This window comes from Felis catus, chromosome C2 (assembly GCF_018350175.1).
Source record: "Felis catus isolate Fca126 chromosome C2, F.catus_Fca126_mat1.0, whole genome shotgun sequence".
NCBI classification, from domain to species: Eukaryota; Metazoa; Chordata; class Mammalia; order Carnivora; family Felidae; genus Felis; species Felis catus.
In genome coordinates, this window is record NC_058376.1 from 94,379,942 (window position 1) to 94,399,285 (window position 19,344).

At 37.3% G+C, this 19,344-nt stretch overlaps 1 protein-coding gene and 1 long non-coding RNA gene across 9 annotated transcripts in view; one reads left to right on the plus strand and one right to left on the minus strand.

Annotated features, from left to right (window-relative positions):
• Window positions 1–19,344, plus strand: part of PLD1 (phospholipase D1) — a 209,934-nt gene that overhangs the window by 174,037 nt on the left and 16,553 nt on the right. For all 8 annotated transcript variants that reach the window (XM_023260401.2, XM_019840111.3, XM_045037268.1 and 5 more), the window contains one exon: window positions 12,951–13,085. In XM_023260401.2, the coding sequence (XP_023116169.2) occupies window positions 12,951–13,085 (135 nt within the window). The remainder of the gene's footprint in view (window positions 1–12,950; window positions 13,086–19,344) is intronic.
• LOC123380030 lies at window positions 12,722–14,647 on the minus strand. The gene is made up of 2 exons (XR_006585255.1): window positions 14,433–14,647; window positions 12,722–13,257 (listed from the first exon to the last, which is right to left on the minus strand). It is a non-coding gene; the product is annotated as an uncharacterized LOC123380030 (long non-coding RNA).

Here is a 19,344-nt window from a genome sequence, read left to right on the forward strand (position 1 = left end):
CTAGATACAGTAACAGAAGGATTGAAGAAACAGAGGAGAAGAATAAGTGAAATAGAAGATAAAATTATGGAAGATAATGAAGTTGAAAAAAATAGGAAATGGAAATTACTAGTCACAAGGGGAGACTTAGAAAAGTAAGTGATTCCATGAAATGAAACAATATCCATATCATAGGAGTTCCAGAAGAAGAAGAGCAAGAAAGAGGGGCAGCTGGTTTATTTGAAAAAAATTATAACTAAGAACTTCCTTAATCTGGAGAAGGAAACGGGCATCCACATTCAAGAGGCACAGAGAACTCCCTTCAAAATCAACAAAAATAGATCAACACCACAACATATCATGGTGAAACTGGCAAAATACAAAGCTAAAGAGAGGATCCTGAAAGCAGCTAGGGACAAAAGGTCCTTAACCTACAAGATAGACACATAAAGTTAGTAGCAGACCAGTCCACTGAAATTTGGCAGGCCAGAGGGAGTGGCACAAATATTCAGTGCACTGAATAGGAAAAATATGCAGCCACAAATCCTTTATCCAGCAAGGCTGTCATTCAGAATAGAAGGAAAGATGAAGACTTTTCCAGACAAACAAAAACTAAAGGAGTTCGTGCCCTGCAAGAAATTTTAAGGGGGACTCTATGGTAACAAACAAGACAAAAAGCAACAAAGACTAGAAAGGACCAGAGAACATCACCAGAAACATCACCTCTACAGGTAACAAAATGGCGCTAAGTTCATATCTTTCAATAATCACTAAATGATCCAATCAAAAGACATAGGGTATCATAATGGATAAAAAACAAGATCCACTACATACTGCCTACAGGAGATTCATTTTAGACCTAAAGACACCTGCAGATTGAAAGTGAGGGGAAGGAAACCATCTATCATGCTAATAGAGGTCAAAAGAAAGCCAGAGTATGCATACTTATACCAGAAAACTAGATTTTAGAAAAAAACCATAACAAGAGATGAAGAAGGGCATTATATCATAATTAAGGGGTCTTATCCATCAAGAAGATCTAACAATTGTAAATATTTATGCCCTGAACTTGATAGAACCCAAATACATAAATCAATTAATCACAATCATAAACTCATTGATAATAATACCATAATAATAAAAGGCTTTAATATCTCACTTATAGCAAAGGACAGATCATCTAGGCAGAAAATCAAAAAGGAAACAATGGCTTTGAGTAATACACTGGACCAGATAGACTTAACAGATATATTTAGAACATTTCATCCTAAAGCAGCAGAATACACATTCTTGTCAAGTGCACATGAAACATTCTCCAGAATAGATAACCTACTGGGTCACAAATCAGCCCTCCACAGGTACAAAAAGACTGAGATTATACCATGCATATTTTCAGATCACAACTCTATGAAACTTGAAATCAACTACAAGAAAAAATTTGGAAAGCTCTCAAATACATGGAGGTTAAAGAACATCCTACTAAAGAATGAATGGGTTGGGGCACCTGGGTGGCTCAGTCGGTTGGGCGGCCGACTTCGGCTCAGGTCATGATCTCGCGGTCCGTAAGTTCAAGCCCCGCGTCGGGCTCTGTGCTGACAGCTCAGAGCCTGGAGCCTGTTTCAGATTCTGTGTCTCCCTCTCTCTGACCCTCCCCCGTTCATGCTTTGTCTCTCTCTGTCTCAAAAATAAATAAACGGTTAAAAAAAAAAAAAAGAATGGATGGGTTGACCAGAAAATTAAAGAAGAAATAAAAAATACATGGAAGCAAATAAAAATGAAAACATGACAGTCCAAATCCTTTGGGATACAGCAAAGGCGGTCCTAATAAAAAAATACGTTGCAATTCAGGCCTATGTCAAGAAGCCAAAAGGGTCCCAAATACACAACATAACCTTATACCTAAAGAAGATAGAAAAGGAACAGCAAGTAAAACCCAAAGCCAGCAGAAGAGAAATAGTAAAGATTAGAGCAGAAGTAAATGATATAGAAACAAACAAAAAAAACCAGTAAAACGATCAATCTAAAAGCTAGTTTTTTGAAAAAATAAACAAAATTGATAAACCCCTAGCCAGACTTCTCAAAAAGAAAAGAGAGAAGACCCAAATCAATAAAATCATGCAAGAAAGAGGAGAGATCACAACCAACACCACAGACATGCAAACAATTGTAAGAGAATACTATGAAAAATTATATGCCAACAAACTGGACAATCTGGAAGAGTGGGAAAATTCCTAGAAACTCACACACTACCAAAACTCAAACAGAAAGAAACAGAAATTGCAACAGGCCATACCAGCAAAGAATTAAATCATTTATCAAAAATCTCCCCAACTAATAAGATTCCTGGGTCAGATGGCTTCCCAGGGGAATTCTACCAGACATTTAAAGAAGAGTTAATACCTATTCTTCTCAAACTATTCCAAAAAATAGAAATGGAAGGAAACCTTCCAAACTTATTCTATGAAGCCAGCATTACCTTGATTCCCAAACCAGACAAAGACCCCACTAAAAAGGAGAATTACAGGTCAATATCCCTAATGAACCTGGATGTTAAAATTCTCAACAAGATACTAGCAAATTGAATTCAACTATGCATTAAAAAATTACTCACCATGACCAAGTAGAATTTATTCCTGGGCTATAGGACTGGTTCAATATTTGCAAATCAATCAATGTGATACACCACATTAATAAAAGAAAAGATAAGAACCATATTGTCCTCAATAGATGCAGAGAAATCATTTGACAAAACACAGCATTTTTTCTTGATAAAAGCCCTCAAGAAAGTAGGTATAGGATAAACATACATCAACATCATAAAAACCATATATGAAAAGCCCACAGTCATATCATCCTCAGTGGGGAAAAACTGAGAGCTTTTCCCCTCAGGTCAGGAACACGACAGGGAGGTCCACTGTCACCATTATTGTTCAACATAGTACTGGAAGTCCTAGCCTCAGCAATCAGACAACAGAAAAGAAATACAAGGCCCACAAATTGGCAAAGAAGTCAACCTTTCACTCTTCACAGATGACATGATACTCTACACGGAAAACCCGAAAGACCACCAAAATACTGTTAGAACTGATACCTGAATTCAGGAGTCACAGGATATAAGATCAACATACACAAATGGGTTGCATTTCTATATACCGATAATAAAGCAGCAGAAAGAGAAATTAAGGAATCTATCCCATTTATGGTTTCACGAAAGACCATAAGATACATAGGAATAAACCTAACCAAAGAGGTAACAGATAAGATGTATGCTGAAAACTATAGAAAACTATGGACTCCATCATCAACTTATGAATGGGTAAAGAAGATGTGGTATATATGTATATAAAATGGAATATAAAAGAATGAAATCTTGCCATTTGCAATCACATTGATGGAACTAGAGTGTATGATGCTAAGCAAAATAAGTCAGAGAAAGACCAATACAATTGGATTTCACTCATATATGGAATTTTAATAAACAAGAGACAAGCAAAGAAAAAGAGAGGGGTGGGGCGCAAATCAAGAATAGACTCTTAACTATAGAGAACAAACTGATGGTTACCAGAGAGGAGGTTGGTGGGAGTATTGATGAAATAGGTGATGGGGATTAAAGAGTGCAATTTGTACACTTGAAGCTAATATGCTAACTGGAATTTAAATAAAAGCTTTAAAAAAAATGGCACAGGCTCTTTGGAAAGCAAATTAGTAGTTCCTTATAAATTAAACATAGAGTTACCATGTAACCCAGCATTTCTGCTCCATAGTATATCCTGAAGAGAACTGAAAACATATGTCCACACAAAAACTTGTACGTGAACCTTTATAGTAGCATTATTCATAATAGTGAAAAGTTGAAATTACCCAAATATCCATTAACCGAAAATGTAGAAACAGAATGTTTATATCCATACAATGGAATATTATTTATATATAAAGAGAAATGGACTGATACAGGGATGAACCTTGAAAATGTTATGGTAAATACAAAGAAGCCAGACACAAAAAGGCCACAATTGTATAATTCCATTTTTATGAAATGTTTTTAATAGGTAAATCTATACAGTCAGGAAAGTAAATTAGTCATTGCTAGGGTATGGAGAGAGTGGAATGGGGAGTGACTCCTAATGGGGATGGCATTTCTTTTTGGTGTAATAAAAATATCTTAACCCCCTCTCTGCCCCTTCCCCGCTCATGCTCTGTGTCTCTCTGTCTCTCAATAGTAAATAAACATTTTTCAAAAAGTGGGGGGAGGTGCCTGGGTGGCACAGTCAGTTGGGCATCTGACTTCGGCTCAGGTCATGGTATTAGAGTTTGTGAGTTCGAGCCCCGCTCAGAGGCTCAGAGCCTGGAGCCTGTCTCAGATTCTGTGTCTCCCTCTCTCTCTGCCCCTCCCCCACTCATGCTCTGTGTCTCTCTGTCTCTAAATAATAAACGTTTTTAAAAAATGTCTTAAGGGGTGCCTGGGTGGCGCAGTCGGTTAAGCGTCCGACTTCAGCCAGGTCACGATCTTGCAGTCCGTGAGTTCGAGCCCCGCGTCAGGCTCTGGACTCATGGCTCAGAGCCTGGAGCCTGTTTCCGATTCTCTGTCTCCCTCTCTCTCTGCCCCTCCCCTGTTCATGCTCTGTCTCTCTCTGTCCCAAAAAATAAATAAACGTTGAAAAAAAAATGTCTTAAAATGAGATAGTGATGGTGATTGTACAACTTTGTGAAGGTACTGAAAAAAAAAACACTGAATGATCTGAATGATATACTTTAAAGGAGTGATTGTTTGGTATATGGATTTATAAATGATTTGGAAGCTTTGAAAATAAGGAGTTAAGCTTTTAGTATATGATAAATTTAAATATATACTCTGTGTGTGTGTGTGTGTGTGTGTGTGTGTGTGTGTGTGTGTGTGTTGGCTCTTTCATAATTTTTCACTAATGATATGCTAGTCAACTCTCTGGAAACATGAGACATGTTTAGACATGGGGCATGTACATTACCAATAATAAATACTTTCAAAGTTGTATCTCATTGCATCTAGGACAGGGAAGATTTACTAGAGTATTATCCCTGTCTCTGCTTCTAATGGCTTAAAATGAAGATGATAATGAATGAATAAGTCTCTAAAAGAAATATTGCCAAAAACAAAATCAGGAAAGCCATTCAGTGCTGACAGTGACTAGTAAAAAATGCAAAGGTGAAGTTATAGGAAAATAAAAAGTCAGAATAAGCCTATTATTTAGTTTCTCGACCATAAAAATGCCTGAGCTTATTATAAAGCATTCTTTTGGCTCTGGCCCCTTTTCCTGTCTTTGGCTATTCAGGGGAAAAATTGGATTTTAACACAAGAAGTAATTTCAATGCTAAGCCCTCTTATGAAAAGATTTCCAAGTACCCTGGGAACAAGTCAAAATCAGGCATCTCAGTGGGAAAAATGTTCACACTCTAAACATAAAGAACAGATTAATTACATGACGCCCCTTTCTGAGGCACAATGTTGTATTGTTCGTTTTGTTTTCGTAAATGTGTAGTGGGTTTTAAATACATGAGCTAGCTAATCTCTAACTGTATAGATAACTGTAGTTCTGTACTGTTTCAGTTCTTTAGAAATAACAAAACTGCTATGAATATGTTAAAATTCCTGAGAAGAAAACCAGCAGCTATTAGTGTGCTATAATCATCATATATACCAATCTTCAGGGATTTAGTGTTTAATTTAAAGAATTTCTTTATCATTTTTATAATTTTTCTCTATTCTGGCATGTCAGCAGCCAATTTAGTATAATTTAACACAAGGTCTGGAGGTTTTCAGTCGGGACTAGAAGTATGCCTGTATGAAGTGCTACTTTTAAAAAAAAATGTATTTATTAATTTTGAGACAGAGAGTGGGGAAGGGTCACAGAGAGAGGGAGAAAGAGAGAATCCTGAGCAGGCTCCATGCTAATAGCACAAAGCCCAATGCGGGGCTCAAATTCACAAAAGTCATGAGATCGTGACCTGAGCCAAAGTCCAGTGCTTCACTGATTGAGCCACCCGGGAGCCCCACAAGAACTACAGCTTTTTAAGTAGCAAAAGCCTGTATCAACTCTTGAAATCCTTTCACAAAACTTTCTCACAAACATCAAGAGTCTGTTGTATTGAATTCCCATCTTTTGATGGTACATCTATAAACCAAACTTCCTAACAGATATGTCCTAGGGGTCTATATAAAACCTCCAGATCCTCACATACCTCCATGACATATAATTTGGAAATCTCCTGATACTTTTCTATTAATGGCTTTATATTAATGCTTCTACATGCCCCAGGCTTTCTCATACTTTCTTCAAAAGGTAGTTGTTTCCTCAGCATATCCCCACACTTCAAGTAAACATTGTGAACTCCCCTGTCGTGCGAGCAGGGGAGAGGGGCAGAGAGAAAGAATCTTAAGCAGGCTATGCACTCAGTGCAGAGCCCAACGTGGGGCTCGATCCTACAACCCTGGGATAATGACCTGAGCCAAAATCAAGAGTCAGAGGCTTAGCTGACTGAGCCACCGAGTGTCCCAAGCCAGTTTTCTTTATAGAACACAGTACTGACCAAAATAGCTTTTTCTTTTTTTCACATAGCATGTACGGTGGGATAATTCACATATTAGATGGGTGCCCCCACTTTACCTGACAGGCTACACTGTATTAATCTCAAATGTCCTAGGCTCCTGGGTGGCTCACTTGGTTAAGCGGCCAACTCTTGATTTTGGCTCAGGTCATGATCTTACAGTTCATGGGTTTGAGTCCCACATCGGGCTCCGTGCTGACAGTGTGAACCCTGCGTGGGATTCTGTCTCTCTCCCTCTCTGCCGCTGCCCTGCTCATGCCCTCTCTCTCTTTCTCTCTCAAAATAAATAAATAAACTTAGAAAAACATAAAATGTCCACTTTCTGGCTAGGACCCTGATCTTTCCTTTTGGGTTCTGTTACTGGTCCTAACCTTTAGTTTTTTTATTCCATGAGAGGCATTTTTTGCAAAGAAACAAAGTTTTTATCACTTCACAGGAGTTATTTCATAGGCAAGGAAGAATGGAAAGTAGTATGGATCGTGGGCTGCAAGGCTGTCCTGCTAATTGATACATTGCAGATACTCTCCAGCCTTGCTATGGAATGACACAAATCTGCGCCTTCAAAAATTCCATTTATTACATGTCTTAAACCTTCAGGCTGCTAAGCTAGTCAGTATCACTAATCTTTTTAAAAAATTATTTTAAAATAATTTCAGACTTACAGAAGGCCTTCTAAAACTGCCGTATACCCTTCATCCTGATTACCCAAATGTTAACCTTTTACCTTCTTTGTTTTGTCATTCTTTGATAATAGTTAGATTCGTAGACAGATGGGTTTTTCTCTTAAGAACCATTTCTTATTATATATATATATGTATGTATATATATATGTGTATATATATATAATAAAATATGATATGATACCATATATCTTAGGATATGTAAGTTGCAGCTATAATGCCCATTTACCCCTAAATACTTGAGTATGTGTTTCTGAAAAGAAAAAAAAAAAGACATTAAAAAAAGCAGGTAGAATTCCATGATCAAATTAATGAAATTAACATTGATATAATATTATTATCTTATTTGTACACCTTATTGAAATTTTGCCAATTGAATTACTGGTGTCCTTTATAGCAAAAATGCATGTATTTATGTATTTGCATTGGTATGGACTTATGGATTCTTATTTTATTTAGTGAATATAATTTTAATGCCCAGCTTGCACAGGTTTGGCCAGTGAGTACCTTTATAAGTTGGCTCATCTGTGCTTTTGATATGTTCCCATCAGCCTTTTTTTCTTGGTGGCACAAGAAGAGTTCTATACTCTTCTTGTATATTCCCAGAATTAGCCCTAGAATCAGCCATTCCTCCAAGAAACCTAGATTCTTCTAGTGGAAAGTGACATTTAGAAACCAAAATCCTGGTGCTAGAAATGATCATTGCTACCGGGATGTCATTGCTTTAAGACCTATGGTATACACATTACCTATCTATCACCCATAAATATATCTGTTTGTCCATCTGTCTGTCTCCACGCTAAGGCTTCCAGTTCCAGTCCCACACCACAGAGTTCTTTCTGGATATCTCTCTTTCTATTTTTAAAACTCCTTTCTCTCACAGTGAGAAACCTGGCTCCTTTTGTCTACAATGTATGTATTTCCTCAATCCTATAATACACAGAAAATAGTTTTAGAATTGCTAGCCCATACTACTATGAGAAATGAATCTATTCCCCAAAATTCAATATTTGTTTATAGTTCTTTTTGTCTTTAGCCTAATGGTATATACTCAAATATTAGTGTTCAAAATTTACTTGGATTATATTATTAATTTGAAATACAGTTAGATTCATTTGCTTTAGTCTGTTCTATTTTAGAGGTTTTTTTCTATATTTTTCTTGATTTTTTTGAGTGTGTGCAATATACTTCCAATAATCAGAACCATAAAAATGACATACTAAGATAAATATCACTTCCCTATACTTTGTGTCAGTTTCCTCCCCACCCATCTTCTCTACCCTATTTCCCTTACATCTGCTATCTGTAGCCAATTTTGTCAGTTTCTAGAATATTCTTACAGTGTTTCTTTTTGTACAAATGAGCAGATATAATGCATATATTCTTACTTTTCCCATATCAATTCATGGAACTCTTCATTTATTTTGACATCTGCATGGTCTTCCACATATAGATTTGCCATAGTCGTTCAATCATTCCCCTCTGGGTGGACATTTAGATTGTTTTCAGTATGTTTCAATTACAGTTATGCAATGAATAACCTTGTCCATATATATTCTTTTTTGTTGGAAGTGTATATTTATGGTAAATTTCTAGGGTGGGATTGCTAATCCTAAGTGAAATAAGTCAGCCAGAGAAAAACAAATGCCCATATGATCTCACTTATAGGTGGAATTTAAGAAATAAAACAAATGAGCAAAGGAAAAAAAAAGCAACAAACCGAGAAACAGACTCTTAACTATAGAGAACAAACTGATGGTTACCAAAGAGGAGGCGGATAGGAGGATGGGTAAAATATGTGATGGGGATTAAAGAGTACACTTTATCATGATGGAAAAATAAATAAAATAAAATAATTTTTAAAATATACTTTTTGTTAAATATTGCCGAATCCTCCCCCCCCCCACACCAATTTGTATCAATTTGGTTTTGCGCCACCAGTATATGAGAGAACCTGCTTCAACCCAGTCTCACTGACAGAATGTGTTGTTTTTTGCCAATACCATAGGTAAGAAATGGTTTCTCAGTATAGTTTTGTATTTCTGTTATGAGGAAGAATATCTTTTCAAGTGTATCTTTTTGTGTGTGTGAATTGTCTGTTTATGTCTTTTGCACATTTTTTCCATCAAGATTTTGATCTTTTTAGCCCTTAAGTTATTAAGAGTTCATTATAGGTTTGGACTTCTTAGCTCTTTATCTGTGATATATACTTACCGCAAATACCTTCTCCTGCTTTGTCACTTGACTTTTTTTTTTTTTTTTTTTTGCTTGTGGTGTTTTGTGTCATGTGTTTGTTTTTTTTTAAATCTAACCAAAGTTATTGATGTTTTTCTTTTATTGTCTCTAGGTAGTTATAAGACTTCTTTACACTCAGGTTATATAAGAATTCACTCTGTTTTCTTCTAACACTTGTATCGTTTCATATGCTTGCATTTCTATTTCTGGTCCATTTGAGGTTTATTCTTGTGATTGGTATGAGGTATGTATATAATTTTTCTTTTTCAAAGAGCTATGCGATGATACTAGACTTTTTATTTATAAGCTATGGATCTTTATGTAAAAGTCTTTACCATTTGAGATGCCACCTTTTATCATACGCAAAAATTTTTGTATGTGTTTTTGTGTGTGCTTTCTATTGAATTCAGTGGTTTTAATTGTCTTTTCATATGCTGGTGCAGCATTGTTTTAATTATACAGATTTTATAGTATGTGTTAATATCAGATAGTGTTAATGCCCCCTCATAGTTTTTCTTTTCCAGCTTTTATCATGTTTCTTTTTCTGTATGAATTATAATATTAAGTTTTCTAGGTCCATAAAAACAGGTTGGTATTTCTACTGAGATTATGTTAAATTTATAAATTAAGATGGAGAGAGTTGGCATCTTTTTAATGTTGAATTGTTCTATCCCAGAACAAGGGTGTCTTTATTCGCTCAAATCTATTCTTGTGTCTTTTGATAGTGTTTTAATTTTTTCTTCATAAAGATTTCAGACACCTGATGATAAGCTTATTGTTTATCTTTGTGTTTTATCTTTTTTCCTGCCATTGTAAGCAACAGTTTCTCTGATTTTTATCCTCTAAATGGTCATTGTTTGTATGTATGAAGGCTATTGATTTCTATATGTTAATTTATATCCTATTGTCATATTTAATTTTTTCATCATTTGAGATATTTTTATCATTGATTCCCCAGGTATACTATCATATTATCTGGAAATGGAGATGGTTATACTTATGTGATTTTTCTTATCTAAATACATTAGCTGATACCTCCAAGGCAATGTTAAATAGTATTGAAAATATTATACACATGCACACATATTATATGTGTATAATACATATATATATATTATATAGTTTTAAGCATGTTAAGAAAGGATTCATTTTCTGTTTTCTTCATTATTTTTATCCAGAATGGGTGCTGAATTGTGTAAAAAGATCTTCAGCATCTGTTATAATAATCGTATGATTTTTCTCCCCAGATTGATCAATATCATGTTTTATATTAATGGATGTCCTCATACTGAGCAGACTTGCACCACTGGAATGCATCTCACTTTGGCATGGTGTATCATTTTCTGAATGTGTACCACTAGTGTTAAATCCATAAATGCCACAGCTCTGCAACAGTGTCATTCAGAGAAGGATATCCCCCCAAAACCAAAACAAAACCCCCCAAAAGAATGATATCCCCTAAGGCACTTATTGGATTAGAGATTTCTACTGACTCAGAACCTCTGGGGAGGGTTTCCAGATTCCATTTCTGAGAGGTCCTCACAGAGGCAGTCTTTATGCACACTGAGAACCATTGGCCTACCATATAGCTTAATGTGGATTTTTTATGGGAAGTTACTGCAAAACCTTATTTACTCTAGCAAGGAATTTTCTCCATGATTCCTTTAAAAACCTGCTTTATATCTTAAAATTTTAGATCATGAGCCAGCTTCAGGAAAACAAATTGGCGATACCAAAAGCTAAAATATTAGCTGTCACCTGACTGTCCATTTATCCATTTATCCATTCACTCATTTATTCACCTTCCTTTAGCACTATGCAATGATAGGGGTACAAAAATGTATAAGACCTCCATAAGAGTAGAAGAAATGGAGGATTAAATGAATGTAAAATAATATATTAGGTGTTATGTTAGAAATATTTTCCAGGAATTTTATGGGTATGGTAGGCTTAAAAGAGGAAATACTTCTTTCTCCTGGATCAGAGGTTTCAGGAGTTGATGCTTTAGATGAGCCATCTTTCCAATATAACATTAACAAATGGGGAAGAAATTTATTCGCAAAATCTTATGTACGTGAAACTTTTTAATTTTTTTTTTCAACGTTTATTCATTTTTGGGGCAGAGAGAGACAGAGCATGAACGGGGGAGGGGCAGAGAGAGAGGGAGACACAGAATCGGAAACAGGCTCCAGACTCTGAGCCATCAGCCCAGAGCCCGACGCAGGGTTCGAACTCACGGATCGCGAGATCGTGACCTGGCTGAAGTCGGACGCCTAACCGACTGCGCCACCCAGGCGCCCCAACGTGAAACTTTTTAGGAACGAATCTCTTACACCTCATGTACTAGTACATCAACACATCAACTCTTGGCAAACAAAGCTACAATATTATTTACATATATAAGGGAAGGGTTATCTGTAAATGGACCAATCTCTCTATATAACCTATGAATGAATTTCTTTCCGAGACCCTCATATTTAATAGAAATACCGAGTAACATCAACAGGATAATAGAAAGCATCAGTAATACATGGAAACTTCGGTAAACAGAACATGAACTGCCATTGTTTCTGTTAGAATGCTTCAGATTCTCTTAAAGGAGAAAAATTATATTCTCTTTCTATTAGAATTCGTGATGGTTTTGCTCTGCTCCATTTATTCTTAGTATAAGACTTTCCTTATCCAGGACAACTGCTGTGTGGGAGAAGGACCATAAAATTGTGTGACTGACATTCATGCCAGGATAATGGTTATGGGTTGGCTTGGTATGGAATGCATTTCTTCTTATCACACGAATGGCCTTCATGTGATGAGAGGGCAGCATTTTAAAGTACAAACCTGGTACTGCTTGCTCTGGAGAAAATTCTCCAAAGTCAAATGTCGTTAGGTTCTTTCATTTCCTGATTTTAATGATTTAGAAGGAGTGTTATTCAATTGCCAACATTTTTGTTTACACAAAGTCTATAAAATTTAACTGCTGCTGTGTGTTGAAAATGCTGCAAACTATGTCTATATCCAGTAGTTTAGGCATTAATATTTTTGCATCTGATTTAAGCTGCAGCAAGTGTGAACCAAGGTAGATGCAAATGTGACACTGATGTCTTGGTTATCTACTCTGGCTCTGCTTTAATTATCACTCGTTAGTAGTTGCTCATCCAATCATTAAAATACATGTTCACATTTGATATGTTTTTGATGGCCTCAGAAAAAGTAATTCATAGCAAACACTCCAGTATGGTTTTTTAATGTGTATCCATCCATATTAATACTACAAGATTCTTCTGATAGCAAAAATAGATCCTGGGTGAGTTCTGATATTATACACACACACACACACACACACACACACACACACACTATACAATCTAAACCACCTATTTAATGAGTATATTTGTTTTGAAAAACAGTAAAATATAATGTGCCTTTATTGAGCTAGGTCATATTCATTTTAATACTTTCTTTTTTACTTTATAGTTGGCAATCAGTGGATAAATTACATATCATTCTGTGGCCTTAGAACGCATGCAGAGCTTGAAGGAAACCTAGTCACTGAGCTCATCTATGTCCACAGCAAGTTGCTAATTGCTGATGACAACACTGTTATTATTGGTAAGTACATGGTCTCTAATTGTGTTGCTTGCTGGTTGACTTCATGCAAAAATCCTTCTTTCTCTTCCTCCCAAGATTCCTTTGCAGTTGAGAGGGACTGTAACATGTTATCTAAAACATTTCTGGAGCAGTCTTTTTCACTTGTGTCCTTTCTAATAATCTCTGTTTTCATCTGTGAAGAAACAAAGGCACAGAGCAACTAAATAACCATTGTGCAAATTACAGTATCCAGAGCAGTGGTTTAACCCAGCAGTATAGTAATCAGTTGTTCTCATTAATTCTTTATTACTTCCTTATTTTTATTTTGAATCTAAGTACCTAGATTTTGGGGGCTGAAGGGGAAGACATGGGGAGGGAAAATGAACAGCCCAACTGTCCATTGTCTGATGCATGGATAAAGAAGTACTATATATATATATATATATATATATATATATATATATATATATATATATATATATATATATAATATATATATTTATATATATATAATATATATATTTATATATATATTATATATATATTTTTTATATATATATATTCTTTATATATATAAATAAGTGCTAGCTCTCTGTCTCTCTCTCTCTCATGTATATATATATGTGTATATATGTATATATATATGTATATATATGTATACACACACACACACATATATATACCTACATGTACTAAGTGAAATAAATCAGAGAAAGAAAATGCCATATGATTTCACTCATGTGTGGAATTTAAGAAATAAAACAAATGAGCAAAGGGGAAAAACGAGAGAGACAGAGAGACAGAGAGGCAAACCTAGAAACAGATTCTTAACTGTAGAGAACAAACTGATGATTACCCCAGGGGAGGTGGGTGGGGGCACGGGTTAAATAGGTGATGGGATCAAGGAAGTCACTTGTCATGAGCATTGGGTGATGTATGGAAGTGTTGAGTCATTAAACTGTACACCTGAAACTAATATTATACTGTATGTTAACTAACTGGAACTTAAATAAAAACTCAAGAAACTAAATTTCCAGGAAAAAATGTATAAAATGTATTTTCTCCACTATGATAAGGTACTTCCCTATTCTTTGAGAAACTAAATGTTGTAGAGTGTTTTGAAATCTTTTGGCAGTAAATATGCCTTTTCCATCCCTATCCTCCACTGATAAAAAACAAAACTTCATATCTAGGAATAATGAGATTGTCTTCTCTGGAATATGAGTTGAAAAAACAGAAAAAGTAATTCTGAAACCAGAAAATGTATAGACCACAGTGTGGCGATACATATGTATGTGTAGACACACACACGCACACACACACACACACACACACACACACACACACACACATTCTTTTAATACTTACCCAGGGCATTTGGAAAAATATCTGTGTCTTCTGTCTGTTGCTCTCTTAGGATCAAAGCTCGTCAGGGATTTATTGACTTTCCCATTCCCCCAATAAACAAGGTTTCTCTTATTTTCCCCAAGCGACTCAGGCCTTGCTCTTCAGAGGTCAATCTCAGAATATTTTCAGATTAAATTTGTCAATGACAGTTGGAGAGGAGGCGTACTGATGTTTGCTGAAATGGAAAAACAAACAAACAAAGCCAAATAAAATTCAGTTGATTTCTCCAGCAAGATTTCAGAAGTCTGGAAGTTAAAATTGACAGATGTACATTTTTTCCTTTTAAAGCTCATTTGGGCTTTCAGCCTGCTGTACTTTAAATAAAAGTATAGATGAAGAGTACTTTGCAGTAACAGAGCTAATGATTAAATAGATTTGTTGAGTTTTTTAACTGACTTATTTTCTAGAAAGTTCTGTGAATTTTCCAAGGCTACCGTTTATTTAGGCTAGCAATAATCCGTCTTGCACATAATTCTTACCCATTTTCTTGAAACCAAAGTAGTGGCCTTGGGAGTCTGAAGAGGTCTTACTTGCTAGTCTTTAGGGGCTGGATTTTTCTCTTTCCCCAAGGGCAAAACAGATTTCCTCACAGAAAATCCAAAGATACTTTTGTGTTCTCTGTCTCAGGGGAAACTCTAAGAGAAGCAGGTTTGTTGCTGCTCTAAATTCATAACACAGAGAACAGTATTTCAAATTCTCAGAGAGGAGTTTGAGAAGTTAGGTTGAAAATAACTTACAGGTGGTAAGCAAGTATTTAAAAGCTTAAAAGAGGTTAAAGTAGCCTGTGGCTAAAGTTTCTAACATGGCAAAAGTACGCCAGGGTTATTGAACAATTGACAGAAGAAAAACATCTAATTTTTATTCTCACATTTTCCTCACAAGGAAATACTTGTTTTCCTGCACTACAGATCTCTTCTGTGCGGAGTTTTAATTATCCCTTGCCCTAAGTGCCCCTGCTGCTCATGAAATCTGCGACCAAGTCCACTTTTCTAATCCATCTTAATATTGGCACTTAACCAAACTAACATTTTGTTTGCTTTCCTAAACAAAACAAGGCTCTCCTTAACTAGAATTAGAGTATCGTGTTGACTAAATGAAATGATATGTGTGTGTGTGTGTGTGTGTGTGTGTGTGTGTGTGTGTAATCCACTACAGAGCACAATGGGGAGACATAAGACTTGAATCAAACAATGCCACTGCCCCACAGGGCTCAAGGTCTAGAGGGGAGGGAGGTGTTCTTTCTACCTAACACCAGAAACGTCAGAGTGGGTATTGCCGAGCGGGAGTCAGAGGGTCCAGAGGCGTCAATGAGATTGGTAGGTGGGAAACTATGTAGAAGTAATGAGTATCAGCCCTGAAAGGACAGGCTTGAGAGTGGCTGAGGAAAGTGTGTAGTTGAACGGCTGCCTACACTTAGCCTAATCCCCCAGATCCCAACCCTGGCTGCATTAGAGTTGACTGGGGGGCTTTAAAAATACAGATCAGTGGAGTGCCTGGGTGGTTCAGTCGGTTGAGACTCTTGATTTCAGCTCAGGTCACGATCCCAGGGTCATGGGATCGAGCTTCGTGTCGGGCTCTGCACTGAGTGTGGAGCCTGCTTAAGATTCTCTCTCTCCCCTATTCTCTCTCAAATAAAATCTGTGTATAAAATTTGGGGGGAAGTTTATCCGTATCTACAATTTACTGTAAAATGGATCCCCTAAAAAAGGTGCCTTAGTGGATAAAGGGATGGAGGGGTACTGGGGGAAAACTGGTTCCTATTTCTGGAAATTCCAGGATTAATTGGTCTGGTTGGGGTGCAGGCATCAAGGTATTTTTTGGGGGGGGGCACTAGTATTTTTAAAAGCCTTGTGGGTGCCACTCACATGCAGTCCAAGCTGAGAAATTCTGAACTGGAAGAACAGAGAACACAAGTGGGTAAAAAGTACTGAGTAGCGCATGTGGACTCCGTAGAAGAATCAGGTTGCCTTTAAAACAAGCTAGGGGCACCGGAGTGGCTCAGTCGGTTAAGCATCCGACTTCGGCTCAGGTCATGATCTCACGGTTTGTGGGTTTGAGCCCCGTGTTGGGCTCTGTGCTGACAGCTCAGAGCCTGGAGCCTGCTTCAGATTCTGCGTCTCCCTGTCTCTGCCCCTCCCCTGCTCACAGTCTGTCTTTCTCTGTCTCTCAAAGATGAATAAACATTTAAAAAAGAGAGATAAAACAAATCAGCTAAAACAGAGTAGAATTGGTGAATTAGTTGTCTGTGACTGCTAAAACAAATGACTACAAACTTAGTGGTCATTTATTACCCAACAGTTCTGTAGATGAGAAGTCCAACGTGGGTCTCACTGGGCTACAATGAGGGTGTCAGCAGGGCTACATTCCTTCCTGGAGGCTCCAAGAGAGAAGCTAATTCCTTGCCTTTTCCAGTGCTAGAGTCTGTCAGTGGCCCCCTTCCTCTCTCCTTGGAAGCAGCAACTTTGTTTCTCTCCGAGAGTTCCCAAAAGTCTCAGCCCAAACTTCTCTAATTACATGTCCTTCTGAATCCTCTTCACTTTTAAAGACCCTTGTGAGGGGCGCCTGGGTGGCTCAGTCGGTTGAGCGTCCGACTTCGGCTCAGGTCATGATCTCATGGTTCATGGGTTCGAGCCCCACGTTGTGCTCTGTGCTGACAACTCAGAACCTGGAGCCTGCTTCGGATTCTGCGTCTCCCTCTCTTTCTCTGCCCCTCACTCACACATGCTCTCTCTCTCTCACACTCAAAAATAAACATTAAAAACAGAAAGAATTTAAAAAAAAATACTCTTGTGACTGTGTTGGGCCCACCTGGATAATCCAGGTTCATCACCCTGCTTTAAGGCCAGCTGATTAACAACCTTAATTCCCCTTTTCTGTGTAACATAACATATTCCTAGGCTTTGGGGATTAGAACACAGTCATCTTTGGGGGCCATTTTTCTGCCTCCCATAGAAAGATCCACAATTTCTCAAACAAGACACTTTTTATTTATTTTATTTTATTTTTTAAAAAATGTTTATTTCTTATTGAGAGACAGTGAGAGATAGAGCATGAACATGGGAGAGGCAGAGAGAGGAGGAAACACAGAATCTGAAGTAAGCTCCAGGCTCTGAGCTGTCAGCACAGAGCCCGACGCGGGGCTCGAACCCACAAACCGCAAGACCATGACCTGAGCCAAAGTCGGACGCTCAACCGACTGAGCCACCCGGGCGCCCCAAGACACTTTTTAAAACACAAACCAAAAAGGAAAAGGCAGGTAAACCCAACTGCATTAAAATTCAGAACCTTATTCATTAAAAAGCACTATTAAAGAGAATAAAAATATAAACCATAAACTGAAAAAAGGATAATGGCAACACAATATTCAAAACCTACAAAATACTACCATAAATCAATAAGAAAAAACATCCAAAGGAAAATGGGCAAAGGAATTGTATAGGCATGTCACCGAAGAGGACATACCTGAGGCCCATAAACATAGGAAAAGACGTTCATCTGCATTAATATGACACAAAGAACAGCTTTTAAAAATACCATTTGGCAAAAATGTACAAGTTGGACAATCCAGGTGTTGACAACACTGGAGCACCAGGGACGCCACTCCTATGGAGCCCTGGTAAACTCCCACGTGTGCACAACAGGAAACAGATCGCTATGTAGAGTGTTTGTGCATCATAGAAAAACACTAAAAATAACCCAAAACATCCATCAACAGTAGAATGAATAAATAAGTCCTGCTGTGCTCGCTCAAGGAAAATAATGCATTACTATTAGACGCAGATAAATCCCAAAGACATAATACTGAATGAAAGAAGCAAATCTCAAAAGATTATCTACATATGGATACATTTAAATTGTGCATATATGCATATTTAACTTGTACATACATGTTTGCATATATTCTTTTGTATTTTGCTATATATCACAATGTTTAAAATGTTTTCTAAAAAGCAGACTTAGAAAAGGTCATTCTCTAAAAATTGAATGGATTTGGGCACCTGGGTGGCTCAGTCGGTTAAGCGGCCGACGCTTGATTTCAGCTCAGGTCATGATCTCACGGTTCGTGAGATCAAGCCCCGAGTCGGACTCTGTGCTGACCGTGCAGAGCCTACTTGGGATTCTGTCTCTCTCCCTCTCTGTTTGCCCCTCCCTCACTCATGCTTTCTCTCTGTCTCTCTCTCTCTCAAAATAAACAAACATAAAAAAACATTGTAGAGCAGTTTATAGATTACTAAATTCTTTCACATAGTCTTACTTAGTTCTCATAAGAACCCTACAAGATCTGTATTATCTCAATTTATGAAAGATCAAATTAAACCTGGAAAAGGTTAAATGACTCTGTCCAAATTAACGCTGGGCCAACTGTGAAGCCCAAGGATATGGCTACAAATTTTACAGAAAAATCAAAATGTAAGTACATGCATAAAAGACTATTTGTTTGCTAACAAAACAAAGTGTGTCGATGGTTCCCACCTTACAGAGCTCCATAGTGCTCCCAAATTTCTGTGAAGTACTTGCTCCATCCTTTCTTTGTCACCCAGGGTCCGCATGGGACTACCATTCACCTCCGTAGTTATCAGAGATTTCCGTATTAACTACGTGACGATATTGTGGCAAATGGCAGTAAAATCTCTTTAGGAAGGGTCCAGCTTTTCCTCACGTACAACATGCTGCCATTTGGTCTCAGGGCGGGGCTGCTATCACCTTATACCCTGACTGTCCCCATCACAGAGGGTAGCCTCTGCTCCTGTTCAGTCCAACCCTTCTGCTCCGTGTCTGCAGAAGCAGTGGCATGTGTGACTAGGGGAAGAGGAAGAGAAAAGGTCAGGTTCCTTCTGTAGTTTGTAGGACATCTCAAGGATTCAAAAACATG